The sequence below is a fragment of the Adiantum capillus-veneris genome, chromosome 4 (assembly GCF_014529385.1).
Source record: "Adiantum capillus-veneris isolate H3 chromosome 4, ASM1452938v2, whole genome shotgun sequence".
NCBI classification, from domain to species: domain Eukaryota; kingdom Viridiplantae; phylum Streptophyta; class Polypodiopsida; order Polypodiales; family Pteridaceae; genus Adiantum; species Adiantum capillus-veneris.
This window is the reverse complement of record NC_140934.1, coordinates 107066403-107081446: the sequence shown is the minus strand read 5'-3', so window position 1 is coordinate 107081446 and position 15044 is coordinate 107066403. Positions and strand designations below refer to the sequence as shown.

The 15044-nt window shown below is 42.7% G+C and overlaps 1 protein-coding gene across 7 annotated transcripts in view; it reads left to right on the top strand.

Moving 5' to 3' along the window:
- The first annotated feature begins 225 nt into the window (after nucleotides 1–225).
- Nucleotides 226–15044, top strand: part of LOC147459755 (uncharacterized) — a 52840-nt gene continuing 38021 nt past the window's right edge. For 3 of the 7 annotated variants that reach the window (XM_086510965.1, XM_086510963.1, XM_086510962.1), the window contains exons 1-2: nucleotides 1032–1270; nucleotides 1360–1429. In XM_086510965.1, coding sequence (XP_086367091.1) covers nucleotides 1181–1270; nucleotides 1360–1429 — 160 coding nt within the window. In that variant the 5' untranslated portion in view covers nucleotides 1032–1180. Of the gene's footprint in view, nucleotides 1271–1359; nucleotides 1430–15044 lie in introns of all 7 variants that reach the window. The other 4 variants (XM_086510967.1, XM_086510966.1, XR_015187909.1 and 1 more) reach the window with 4 other exon arrangements.

The window sequence follows — 15044 nt, the reverse complement described above, 5'->3', positions numbered from 1 at the left end:
GTAGATTGCCTATATCTTGAGCTAGAGTTATCCATTTTCTGTATGGGATATTGCATTAGGATCCCCTTTTGATGCACTACACATCCACACCAATAAGTGATCAAGTCTATAACCTGCAAGACCCAATACGCCCTTTGGACAAGTATCCACAAACCTAATTTTAGATCAAAACACATATTTGTGATCCTTATGCATTGGAGATCATGCTCATGTGCTCACCTGACCCAAACCAAGTGGCGCAAGGAGATTCTCAATTTAGCCGTGTAAATAATAGCAAGAACGTTTTTTACACTCTCTCGTAACATTCAAAATCGCTTCGCTGTCTCCCTCATGACAGTAGCAAAAATTTCTGCACGAGAGTTCTCTTTTACCCGAACTACCTCCTCGTGCACTCAGGCCGTCTCTCCCCGAACAGTCTCTTCGTTCGAGAGATGGCCTGGATTTTGGGAGGGCATTGCCAGCTTCCTTGGATGATAAATAGCTATCATATTTGCCTCCTATGGACCGCTTCGGCCTGCATCCGACGGGACAGACATCCTCCATGCATTGGAGGATTTATCATTGTAGATTCACTGGTTGGTCTTTTGAACATCCCCTCCAAGTTTATGAGTGCAGGAAGCGGAAGAAATTACAGTTGCACAGACATTGTGCTTTTAGATACCTCTTGTGCAGCACAGACATTGTGCTTTTAGATACCTCTGTTGCACAAGAGGTATGTGATAGATCAGCATTGTCTGTGCGTGTGTTTGGAAACGGTGAAGGAAAGGGCAACTGACAGTTTCACATGGAGGACAATGAAGAGCTTGAGAATGCCCTCAATAATCCCAAGAAGGTCAAAAAGGTCTTAGACACTATTCAACAGATGTTCGGTGTAACACTTGCTATGAAAACCTTACACTTGTATCATGATGGTGCAACGGAGACCTTTGTGAAAGAGCAGATGGCATACTATGCTCTAAAGGAATTGCAAGGAGACTGTGTCCCGTTTCTCTTTGCAGTTCGTCTTCTTCATTGTAATGTCGCATACTTGGTCTTGTCAGATTGTGGCACATGTTATCTTGCGTTGGTGAAGTTGACAAATGGACGTAGAAAGAGTATCGCATAAAATCTGAGAAAAATTCATGATTGTGGTGTTTTCCATAATGACCTAAGATCTTCTAACATTCTTATATGTGATTAAATGTCAATATTCAATGACTTTGAGCAGAGTAAGATTTTAGTCAACATGGAAGCTTTTCAAAACGAAGTTCAAGAAATGGAGGATATGTTAGTATGTACTTTATCTATATGAACCCTTCTCTTGATCGGCAAGTGAGAAGCTTATGCATGCTACTTACTAATTATTAACATGCTTTGCAGACATCTCTTGTAGCTGAGATAGCGGTGGAACAACATGATGACTCTTGGACCACTTGTTTCTCTTACTCAGGTATGTATTCTCTCTTCTTTCCATGATGTATGTGTCTATGAAAAATGTACGGAGTTGCACACTTTTGCTTTATAGTTATTTATGTGGTAGATATACTCTATGGGACTGGATTCGTCTTCCCTTTAAGGATGTCATTGTATCTCATGTGTTACTCTTTTAAAGAATTGGTCACCTCTTTAGGAGGGTATATAAATCCCCTTGCACACCATTGTAAATTACTCTTTATAGCTAATGATCTAGCTGTTCGTCTCTCTCTCTCTCTCTCTCTCTCTCTCTCTCTCTCTCTCTCTCTCTCTCTGTGCGCGCGTAAAAATTACAATTAATGTACGCCATGTATGCTTAATGTGAGAGAACATGTATGTATAATGTGGAGGCACTTGTGTGTGTAATGTGATCTCCTTCCGTCGCAAAATTCTTCTCGTTTTTGGCAGCGACCAAACATGAGGAAGTAGAATGATAAACCCGATCTCTTAAAAGGTGCAGTCAAAAGTGCAAAGAAGAAATGATCGAAACCATTAACAAGATTAACCACAACTATTAAGGACAATAAAAATGCTCGAAGATCACGTTTTGGCTCAAGAAAGCAAGAGCATTACAATGGGAGATCATGGGACGGTCCAAGACGAAGAGATTGCGTCACTCAAGACTGAGCTCGCTGAGACACGATCACGAAACATGCTTGAAGAGGGAGAATTACAACCCTCTGTAATAGAAGAACTCAACACAATCAAAGAGAAAGTGCGACCCATCAAAGAGGGGGAAGAGCAGCATAAAGAAATGATGATTTCTTGGGTGTACGTTATTACAAAGACTCAACAGAAAGCAGATGAAGCTGAGAAACGGATTGAGATTGCCAAGAAAGAAAAAAGAAAGGAAACAACGTTCGCACCGACCATTATTAACCTGACACTAGAAGAGAAACAAAGAAAACATATACGCTCTCAACATGTGAGAATTTGCGGCCTTAAAGAAAAAGATAATGTAGACGAAGAGGTAAAATAACTCATGGCTTTGATGGAGGTTCGTGAGCCGATGCACTCAAGAGCTTGGAGAGTGGGGCATGGGGAACAAGAAAAATAGCAACAAGGGGGGAATCTCGAAAAAAAAGGCACTCATCCTTCGTTTTCCTTCTATGGAAGAGAAGAAAGACTTTTTGAAGAAGAGACCAACTCTTAAAACGACGGGTATCTTTCTCGGGGATGACCTTATCCTCTCACAAGTCACCTATATGTAGGAGGTAATGCCAAAGATTAAAGCGGCAAAGAAAAAAGATAAGATTGCTTTTCACCGAGATGGAAGAGTGGTGATGTTGGAGCGAGGCTCCACATGACGGTGTGAGGTCTATGGGACCGCACTTAAAGTTGCTACCTAGAATTGTAATGGATCTATGCGCCTTGATGTGTGTGGTTTTGAGGAAAGTTTTACCTGGAGAGACATCATCTTCTACTCTGAGACACATCAGGCCCCTGGGCAGTCTATGTCTCACATTAGTGGATACAGATGGGAGACAACTTGTAGACAGGAGACACGATCAGAGCACAGAGGGCAGGGCTCAGGAGGAGTGATAGTGTTATTCAAGGAGGAGTTGCAGCCATTGATACATATAGCCCGCAGATATGAGCAAGCTAGGTACATGTGGGTGAGATGAGTCTTACAAGATGGTGAGCGAGTTTTTCAGAGCGAGGGAAAACACGAGTAAGTCCTTCAATAATGTTTGGAGGGTGGATAAGGGAAAAGATTTACATGTTCTTTAGAAAAAGTGAGAGGACCTTGCATGCTTAAATGTGCCCAACAACGTGCCTCTAGTCTTAAGCTAAATGGCATAGTGCCACCATAGACATCTATTGTCTTCCACCCTCTCATTTGAAATCCCTTTCCTTATCAACCTAAGCTTGGCTTCTCTTGAAATTCTTGCCTTGCATTGAATGGTCAAAAGACATGCATATCGACCAGCGAAAAGTATTGCATGTTAGAACATTATAGACGTGCAAAGGCTTTAGGGGTTAAAACATGAAATTGTGAATCTTTTTTTTTTAGGCTAATGGACAATTTTTTTTTTTTGGGATGTGGGCTAAGTGTTTTTTCTTACGGGCTGTCAACAACAATCGACATTGAGGGAGCCTGGATGAGCAGCCATCTTCCTTTAACTCTTTCTAGACTTGGAAATTCCAACTTTAATGCGCTGGTCGTACATGTAGACACACACACAGAGTGCTCTGTGTTTGTGTTTTTGTCTTCTTGAATGAGTGTGGCCCGTACGAGCTCTCTTAGTTTCCTATTGGATTTTTCTACGGATGGCGTAGATAAGCCATCCCAACAGTCATTTTATCTTTCTTGTTACAAGGTACATGGCTATGGTGTATCTATGTTAGGTGCAGCGGAATGATTGTTTGCGCTTTGCTCAAGATGAGTGCTCCGAACTGTGCTCAAGGTTTCTTTTGTTCTTATGGAAGGTAGAGCCTTCCGTTCTTAATGAGAGAATGATATGATCACAAACAAAGTGAATGGACATTGTGCGTGCAAGTGTATGAGACTGAGAGATAGAGAGAGAAGAGAGTACGACACCAGAGACTATTGTAAAACCCTCCTCCGAAGGCCCCACTCTCGTCGGCGAGAGTGGTCTACTTATTATTGCACAAAGTGGTACAATGATGATGCATGGAAATTGATGCAACTTGGGACTGTCGGTGATGACGACGGGGAGGTCGATGATGACCTAAGGGCTGAAATCGGCAACCTTCTAATGGCTGAAAATCTGCTGAATCTGGGGCTGTTTTGGGTGGCTAGGTTTTAGGGCTGAAAAACGCTGATCTTGGCTACGTTTTCTTGATGCTGAAATCATTGACAAAAACACTGAGGCTACTGGTTTTAGGGTTGAAATCGTTGGCTCATCTGCTATCCTTAATGCTGGAAATCGCAGCCTGATCGGCTATGCCTTTAAAGCTGAAAAACGCTGGATGGGCAGCCTTGCTGGCGTTAGTGGAAAACGCTAGGTCTAAGGTATGCTGGCGATGAGGGAAAACTGGAAATGCTAGGGCTAGGGGACTATGGGTGATGATCAAAACGCTAGGCTGACATGTTGGCGATGAGGGTATGAACCAAAAACGCCAAGTGCTTATGGGTGCTGAGGAGTTCTTGCTGAGAGAGAGGGAGTACCTGTTGCCTAGGGGCCTGTTGTGCTCTTTGCTCATCTGCCCATGAGTGCTAGCTTTGGTTTGCTTATATACAAACTTAGCAAAATTACCCTACCTACTTTTCTTGGGAAGTCACTTAAATTAATAAGTGAAAAATGTCAAAAATAGGAAAAATAGGCTAAAATCACTGGAAAAATCCCCTAACTGATTCTAATGGATTCTGATGGGAATACTGATGATCATGCTGTGTGCAACCAGAGGATATGCATCTACACTAAGTGACAGGGCATGCACGGTCTACGAATAGACTCACAAAAAGTGCCAGATCACTCCTAATCTAGACTGACTGAACTCTGTTATGCTGTAGCTCGTCCACGAACACAGGGTTTGATGTGTCACGTGACATCCCCTCCTTTTCAAAGTGAGGTACTGGTACCGAACTGTATGGCGTCGAGGGAGATCGCCAATAGTATCCGGAATCCTGGAAGGGACTCTTCGCCAGCCCACGCTGTTGTGTGGGTCGTGCGGTACTTGAACTTCATAAAGGTCTGCAACGCTTGCTTCTTTGGGCTGCACCGAAAGTGACAGTCTTTCCTTCAATGCTTCAACTTCGTCGAGAGTCATGCTTCTTTTTTCTTTAAGAATCTCCATGGTTGAAAATTCCTGAAACCATTTCCAATACAAAACCATGAACATACCGATTCCATGTAAAGTGAGTGGAAAAAATCTTGTCTTCCTCAAAGACTATGCATGCAATGTAGATGAACAAATAGACGGAGTGACAAACCGTTCATCAAACACATGCAAACAATGAGATCGAATCTTTCTCTTTTGATCTAGAGCAATCAACTGTGGCAAAACACAATGGAAATGCCCACGCTTGGTGCTCATACTCTCATGTGCTCGTTCGGAAACTGTGTCATGCCAAGGAAGAGACATGAAATGTGACTTCCTTACATACATACTTTTCAGCTTTTCATGAAAAATCCGCATACATTCGTGCTCATCCATGAGAGAAACGTGCTCAACATACAATATGTCGTGCCTAGGAAAAGGGATTACATAAAGATGCTGACTAAAATACAGGAAACGATCACGAATGAAACATTCGAACAATGCGTGCGTATCAATCATGCGAACTTATAATACTTCCTGTGAGGGCTCTTTGGACCGAGGCTCGAAAGCCAAGATCAGTTCTTCGTGATTGATCAGATCTACAACAAGGTTAGCTTCGCTAGAAAAAGCATCAACTAACACATCATCCTTCTTGTGAACAATCACATCTTCTTCATGCAATTCATCATGCTTGTGAGAAATCACATCTTGATCATGCAAATCATCATGCTTGTTATTATCATCCAAATCATCATGCAAATCAATATCATTCAAATCATCATGCTTATCTTTGTCATCCAAATCATCATGCTTCCCACAATCATGCAAATCCTGTATATCAGGCTTTGGAGAAAAAGAGACTCAGAGAGTCTCCTTCTCATGAATCCGTTCAATCTTGTTCTGCATATTAGCAATGAGAGATGGAGAATGAACAATGTCCTTTCCATGAATGACAATGGAAGAATCACTTTTGGCATTGAGAGTGAAAGTGTTAGCCTTCCAATCAATGAGAGGGTTAGCATCACGAAACCATCGAATGCCCAAAATCATATCACATCCTGAGAGAGGAGAAACAACAAATCTTCTAGTGAAGGCAACTTTCTGAATTGCGAACAACACATCAAGGCACTCCTCCGTGATGAGAACGTCCATACCGGGAAGAAAGCCAGAGACCTCGATAGGAGATCTCTGACTAACTTCGAGGCGGGCTCTCTCAACAAGAGAGGGACTGATCACATCATGCATACTACTTGGGTCAAACAACATAACAAAACGCTGCCCCGACGTACGACAATAACATTTAATGAGAGAATCATCAATGGGAGGGTCATGAGAAACTTGGGGCACACTCGTGTTATCATTAATTGCATTGACAGAGGAAGTGGGTTCTGTGGATTTTTTAGATTCATTGGATTCAAGCTTAGGACATGTTCTTTTTATGTGACCCTTGATGTGACAATGAAAACAATGACCTTCCTTAGAATAAGTGCTTTGCTCTTCCGATGTGATGTATCCTCCTACAATTCCTTGTGCTATCTTTTCACATGGAGTAAGCTTAGGTTTAGCAATTGTGTTAGTCTTACCCTTAGATTCATTGGAAGAATTCTTTTCTGAGAGACTGTTGGAAGATTGGTTAGAAGAGTTACCATTCTTACCGTTTTGAGGGTTTTGAGAAGTCTGTGAGGTACTTGTGGACGTTCTCAAGGTTGTACCGTACGTACGTATGGATTGGATCCGTACGGACAGATTCAATCCGTACTTTTTTTTTTTTTGGTGGGGTGGGTTGTTCTGGATGGTTTTTTGTTTTTTTTGGGGTGGTGGTGGTGGTGGTTTCTCCCTCCTCTTAAGTTCCATTGCTATTATTGACATGTGGTATTGTGTCTCAAGTTCGTATCATGGATCATGGTAGGTCGGTTCATTGATGTTTAATGCCATATAGACATATAGAGTGATATATTTGTAGGCTTCTCTCATGAAATTCCTATTTTCTTTCTAATTTTTAAGGGATTTTTACCAATAGTGCGTATTTTTACGTACCTTAAACCTCAATCCATACAGGACTGTGTACCTCACGTACCGAATACGTACAGAATTTTATGTTTGGTTTCACCTTGGACGTTCTCCTTAGGCTTTTCCTTGTTGTGCTTCATCTCCTGTGCGAGAGCAATCGCTACCACCTTGTTGAGATCGATTGGATCGAGCACCTCGACATCGTACTTGATATACTCGTCCAATCCAAAAAGGAATGCCTCTTTGCGTTCATCATCCGACTTGCGTAATTGGGTATCTAGCTGCAAAACACGATTAGAAAAAGACATAATCAGCATATCATTTTGCTTGAGAGCACGCCAATCGTCCTTCAATCGTGCGAGGTACTGAGGTGGCATTAACCGCACCTTGAGCTTGTCTTCGAAATCAGCCAAATTGAAAGAAAGGGGTGTGAATTCGTCGGCTTCCTCTAGGTGCGTGGCTAGCTGTGCCTCTTGCCATGCGTGGTACCAATTGATGGCATCACCGGCAAGGTACATAGCTGCCGTCAAAACCTTGCTATTTCCTGTCTTCTTAGTTGTCGCAAAATAAGCATTAAATTGATGCAACCAAGAATGAATAACCGTAGCATCTATCTTACCATCATACTTACTGAAAGTCAACTTCTCGGTGACTGGGTTGTTGAAATCCGCATCGTGGCTTGCACCACTTGAGGAACTTCCACGATCTTTGACTGGTTCAGTCTTCGAGGCTAGCACTTGTTGAAGCAATTCTTGAGTGCGTAGCTCTCTTTGAGCTTCACGCTTGGCCTCCCTTTCTGCTTTTCGTTCATTTCGTTCATTGTGCTCGCGTTCGAAAGTAAGGCGATTTGTTTCTTGTTGTGCCAACGCAACACGATTCGCTTCTTGTTGTTGTATTGCATTTCTTTCATTGCGTTCCAAAGTAATGCGAGTCACTTCTTGTTGTGCTAACATCATGTCAATCATTGACTTGATCTTCGTCTCCATAGGAGTTAGTACAACTCGTGGCATGGATGGCGAAGGGGGAGGGTCGGAAAAATCTCTTGGTGGGGAAAATCCTTCGTTGCCTCTCTCATGCTCATCACCTGTATACGAAGTATCCATTCCGCTTTGGGTGACGACCATGCACTAGGATCTTTGGTTCTTAAGTTCACGAGGAACTTGGGTTCTTGAGGTTTTCTTTTGCTTGCAAATCGCGTTTGAGAAGGATCTTCTCTTCACCCGAGTTCTACTCTTTTCCGTGGGCGCACCCCTTGGCGGCCTTACGCTCACACCAAGGTTTCTTTTTCCTACCTCACGTCGATTGGCCGGCCGTTAAGTGCACGGTCCGCTCTCAATGAGTGAAAAGAGACACAAAGGGAGGCTGGACAAGCCCTTCTCTTTGGGATTCCTGTCACTCTTCAAAAAACACGAATAGGAATCGACACGCCCAAGTGAATTTGGGTTCGGGCGACCGTAACAAGCAAAAAAAATTCTTGTGGTTTTTGTGGTTCTTTCCTTGAGTGATACAGAACACTGCCAAAGCTCTGATACCAATGTAAGGTGCAACGGAATGATTGTTTGTGCTTTGCTCAAGATAAGTGCTCAGAACTGTGCTCAAGGTTCCTTTTGTTCTTACGGAAGGTAGAGCCTTCCGTTCTTAATGAGAGAATGCTATGATCACAAACAAAGTGAATGGACACTGTGCGTGCAAGTGTATGAGACTGAGAGATAGAGAGAGAAGAGAGTACGACACTAGAGACTGTTGTAAAACCCTCCTCCGAAGGCCCCACTCTCGTCGGCGAGAGTGGTCTACTTATGATTGCACAAAGTGGTACAATGATGATGCATGGAAATTGATGCAACTTGGGACTATGTCGGTGACAACGACGGGGACGTCGATGATGACCTAAGGGCTGAAATTGGCAACCTTCTATTGGCTGAAAATCTGTTGAATCTGGGGCTGTTTTGGGTGGCTGAAAAACGCAGGTTTTAGGGCTGAAAAACGCTGATCTTGGCTGCGTTTTCTTGATGCTGAAATCGTTGACAAAAACGATGAGGATGCTGGTTTTAGGGTTGAAATCATGGGCTCATCTGCTGTCCATAATGCTGGAAATCGCAGCCTGATCCGCTATGCCTTTAAAGCTGAAAAACGCTGGTACATCTGTTATGATCAAAGCTGAAAAACGCTGGATGGGCAGCCTTGCTGGTGTTAGTGGAAAACGCTAGGTCTAGGGTATGTTGGCGATGAGGGGAATCTGGAAACGTCAGGGCCAGGGGACTGTGGGTGATGATCAAAACGCTAGGCTGACATGTTGACGATGAGGGTATGAACCAAAAACGCCAGGTGCTTGTGGGTGCTAAGGGGTTCTTGCTGAGAGAGAGGGAGTACCTGTTGCCTCGGTGCTCCTTGCTCGTCTGCCCAAGAGTGCTAGCTTTGCTTTGCTTATATACAAACTTGGCAAAATTGCCCCACCTACTTTTGTTGGGAAGTCACTTAAATTAATAAGTGAAAATTGTCAAAAATAGGAAAAATAAGCTAAAATCACAGGAAAAATCTCCTAACTGATTCTAATGGATTCTGGTGGGAATATTGATGATCATGCTGTGTGTAACCAGAGGATATGCATCTACACTAAGTGACTGGGCATGCACGGTCTACGAATAGACTCACAAAAAGTGCTAGATCACTTCTAATCTAGACTGACTGGACTGACTGAACCCTGTTATGCTGTAGCTTGTCCACGGACACATAGGGTTGGATGTGTCACGTGACAATCTACATTGTCATGCAAGTTTTATTGGCCTTTAACGAAGGAAGGAGACTCTGAAGCCCAGCTTGTATGGTTTACTATGGTATCCCCTTTTCATTATTTTGACTAGCACGAATCTCTGCTTTCTCTTAGTCAAGTGGTCAGTTTGAATCCGTGCACTATTAAAGGGATGGATGAGGCTACTTTGAGGAGGGTTGAGATTCCTCACATGATCCGCATTGATCTCGTTGGACACCATGGAGATGAGTACAATGAAAACTTCGACGCTTAGCGTATGCCAATCACTATCCAAAGATTGAGCCCCAGAATTCTAACAGCAGCATGTGTAGGAAGCCGTTGCCTATGCTTTACATTGGGTGTAGAAGAGAATGCTAGTATGTGATGATGGTGTAGAAGAGAATGCTATGGACTGTAAGGGTGGAAGAAGAATGCATTGGGCTACTGGAGATGGTGACAAGTAGCTCATGCTTGAGCACGGTAGGAATGCTAGTGCATTGCGGAAGAGAGCTTCCGTCATCATCAAGCCAATCACCAACAAAGGAGTTGGGACACAAAAGGAGCAATATATCAGGATCAAAGAGAGTGAGCTAGATGAAACCGCAGTGGAAGGTGATTAGATCTATTTTCTACCATAGGCTCTGTGCGTGTAAGCAACAGTAGCTATGCAACCGCTTGCTCTTCAAGACCTTGGCGCCACAATGCCCCTGCTCCTCAAGACCTTGGCGCCACAATTCCTATATGACGTACTCGTCCAATGAGCCCGTCTCCCGTGACAGATTCATCGCAACTTGAAAAAGTCTGGGTCAAGGCCAACGAAAGTAAAAGGCACGCAAAAAAACTGTGTATGTGTAGGTGGTTGGCTAGTACGGACTCAGAATGAAGTCGCCATGAAAACAGCAAGGAGGTGCATGCAGGAATCAAGAGGATGGGGGCCAGTGCTAATTGTAGATGCCTCTCTCTCTCTCTCTCTCTCTCTCTCTCTCTCTCTCTCTACGGTATAGCTCGCACGAACGCACTGTCTGTCTTTTTGAAACTTGTCGAAGCCAATCCGTGCCGGTGCGAACTGGTTTGAGTAGGTTTGTATACATACAACAATGAAGGATTTTTCTTTTTTAATAAAATGGGCTCTAGTAAATTGTTTCATTATTGGGTGTCAAAAACAGAGAAGGACACTCAGGAGGTCAGCACCCGCATTCACATACGGCGAGGAGACAGTGGAGTACATAGATGCTTACACTTACTTTGGAGTGGTTTATAGTGGACCAACATTTTCATTGAGGAGAGCAACAAAGACTAGATTGACCAAAGCCTCGCGGACCTTGGCAAAAGCCGTGTCCAAGTCACGCTTGTACTCATCAGCTTCAAAAATCTTATCTTTCGTGCTTAGGAAGGGTGGAACCTTTGTAGCACCTTCAATAATCTCAAATGGCGCCTTCCCCGTCGAAGAGTGTATCGTGTTATTGTAGGCAAATTCCACCAAAGATAAATACTTTTTCCATTGAGTCTTTTTATCCGAGATGTAAGACTTCAATAAATGTAGTACCATTGAATTGGCAATCTCAGATTGCCCGTCAGTCTGCGAGTGGAAAGATGACGAGAACTGCAACCGCGTGCCAATGTTCTTCCAAATAGCCTTCCAAAACAAACTCGTAAATCCGGGGTCCCTGTCTGAGACAATCGTCTCAGGCATGCCATGTAATCTGAAGATCTGGGCCACAAACAATCTCGCTAAGTGATCCGGCTTGATTGTTTTCTTCACTGGAATGAAATGAGCTTGCTTGCTAAACCTGTCAATAACAGTCCAGATACCATCATGACCACTCTGTGTTCTCGTGAGATTAAAAACGAAATCCATTGCAATACTTTCCCAGGGGCGGGTGGGTATGGGTAAAGGCTGTAACAATCCCTGTGCTTTATGCCTGTCAAACTTAACCTTCTGGCATACGAAGCAACTGCGTACAAACTTGCCCACATCCTTCTTGAGTCTCGGCCAAAAAGAGTATCTCTCTACCCCTTTCAAGGTGGTAGCAATGCCGCGATGACCCGTAAAAGGTGGACAGTGGCATTCGGTCATAACCTTTTTCCTCAACGGCTGTGTAACGCATAGCATGGTTTTCCTCATCAAGTAGCCATCCCGAATGGAATTTCCCGCTACTATCTTTTCATTCCGTATCCGAGTGAAAATATCTGCAACATCTAATCCGTGGCATACTGATCGACCATATCCTCGAAGCTCCTATAATATATCGCGGAAATAGCCAGAACCAACGTCTTCCGAGATAAAGCATCTACCACCAAATTCTTCTATCCCTATACATGGACAATCTGGAAGTGAAACTGTGACAAGATATTCGCCCACCGCATCTGCTTTTCCGATAGTTGCTTTTGTGACAAGTAGCGTAAACTCTGATGGTCTGTGAAGACAATAAAATCCGCTCCGAGTAGGTAATGCCGCCAAAAGCTCTTTCTCATAAATCTGTGCTTTCAATTCCGGCCTTGAGAACAATTGGCTCTCGTAAGCAATGGCATGACCTTTTTGCATTAAGACCGCACCCAGACTACTGTGAGGATTCTAGGTACTAATCCTTTATTAAGTACTTAAACTCATGATTAAGACTTAAGAAACTGAACTCAACTCAAAGAAAGACTCAGAAGACTTTGTGTTTGATTGATTGATTGAAAGTGTGATACAAGGGCTCCTTATATAGAAGACGAAGAGACATAAATGAAAAGACACATCTCTTGGTGAAGAGACATGACTTTAGATGTAAAGACACATCCTTTCGGCGAAGAGCTGCAACCATTGGGCGAAGAGTCGCACCCGTAGAGCGAAGGGGTGTGACCAGTCGTCAAAGGAATGTGGCTTTTGGCGAAGAGGCATGTCTCTTGGGCTGGGCGAAGGGGTGTGACCATCCAAGCGCAGGGGTCCTTCTTGGCATGGCACTTCGCGTATCTGCATCAATGAGTAAGTATTGTAATGTAACTAAGTCACAAACGTGACATTCCCTCCCTCTTAAAATAAAACCCCTGTGTCAAATAAAAGTTTGCCGTTTGTCGAAGAATTCTTGGAGGAGGTGAGGGTATTGTTGCATTTCTTCATCAGTTTGCCAAGTAGAATCTGACTCATCTAAGTCCATCCACTTAACAAGAAATTCAGTTATGATCTTTTGTCTAGTTTCTTTTTGACAAACATTGAGAATCTTTTCTGGGATAAGAATAATGTGTTCATCTTCAATTTCTGGCACATAAGAAGATAAGTCTGCAACAGGCGAATCTCCTTGAATATACTGTTTGAGCCAGGAAATGTGAAAAGTTGGATGAATTTTTCCCCATGAAGGCGGAAGTTCCAACTTGTAGCTGAGAACTGAATTCTTCTTGATGATCTTGAAAGGTTCATAGAAGCGCGGTCGTAATTTTGGGAAGACTGACTTCATTGTTTTGTAGCGATAAGGTGCTACATACAATAAGACCAAGTCACCTTCTTTAAATTCTGCATATCGACGATGTTTATTTGCCTGCTTCTGATAACCTTGTTGGACATGTAGTAATTTATCTCGAATCTGTAGAAGGACATCTTGCATTTCTTGAACCAATTGATCTGCTAACGCTACTTTGTGTTGAAGAACAAAGTTCGTAGGCACAAGAGGAGTATGTCCATATGCTTCTTGAAATGGTGTCATTCGAGTTACCGAATGAGGAGAGTTGTTATAAGCAAACTCCACAAGTGGCAAATAATCCTCCCAAGATGCTAATCGAGTTTGAATGTAATGTCGAAGCATCTTGTCTAAAATTTGGTTCACTCTTTTTGTTTGACCATCTGTTTGAGGATGGTAGGCCGAACAAAACAATAGATTGGTTCCAAGAGACTTGAATAGCGATGTCCAGAAATGTCCTGTAAACTTTGGATCTCTATCGGATATGATGGATTTTGGTAATCCATGTAATCTGAAAATATGTTGTACGAATAGTGTTGCAACATCCAGAGCAGAAACTGTTTTCTTGCAAGGTATAAAATGTGCCATTTTGGAAAATCGATCAACTACCACAAGAATTTGAGCATTGCCTTTATGGGATTGAGGCAAAGTGGTAATAAAATTCATGCTGATACTTTCCCATCTTTCGTTAGCCACGAGTAAAGGTTGAAGTAAACCTTGAGGTAACTGTCGAGAAGCTTTCATGATCTGACATGAGTGACAAGCTTTTACAAATTTAATAACATCTGCTTGCATCTGTGGCCAAAAATATGTTGCTAATAAAAGCCGATATGTTTTGTTAATTCCAGGATGTGCAGCAAAAGGTACTTCATGATGTTCCTGTATCAAAATCTTCCTCAAAGAGCCTTTGTGTGGAACACAAATACGATCCATGTAGTAGATTAACTCATCCACTATTGTATATGCTGCAAACATATTCATCTCTGATGGAGTGGGACTTAGAGATTTGAGGGCTCGAAAAACATCTCCAAAATCTTTGTCTGTCAAATATTCATTCTTGAAACACACAGGAATTTCCATCTGCACATTTGTAATGGCAAAATTGGTTGCTTGAGGCATGCAGCTCAAAGCATCTGCTACCACATTTTGTAGACCAGGCATATACTGAATCACCATGTGAAAATTTGCCAAAAATTCAACCCATCTTCCTTGTCGAGGACTCATCATTGGTTGAGTAAAAATATACGTTAAAGACTTATGATCTGTTTTAACCATTGAATCTGCGCCAAGAAGGTAATGTTTCCAAGTGCGGTAAGCATGTACGATAGCCAAAAATTCCTTATCATATACTGGGTATCGCCTTTGTATTGCTGAAAATTTCGACTGTCAAAAGCAATGACACGATCATTTTGCATGAGAACGCCACCTGATGCTTGATCAGAAGCATCGGTCATCACGTCAAATGGTTGAGTAGGATCTGCAATTGCTAAGACAGGTGTTGTCATCAAAGCATGCTTGAGTTCATTGAAAGACTTTTCTGCTTCATGAGTCCAATGTAGCTTATCTTTCTTTGTCAATTCCGTTAGAGGAGAAGCAATATCTGAGAACTTATGGACTTTGGTGTGATAAAAATTAGCAAGACCCAAGAAAGATCGCACATCTGTAATAGT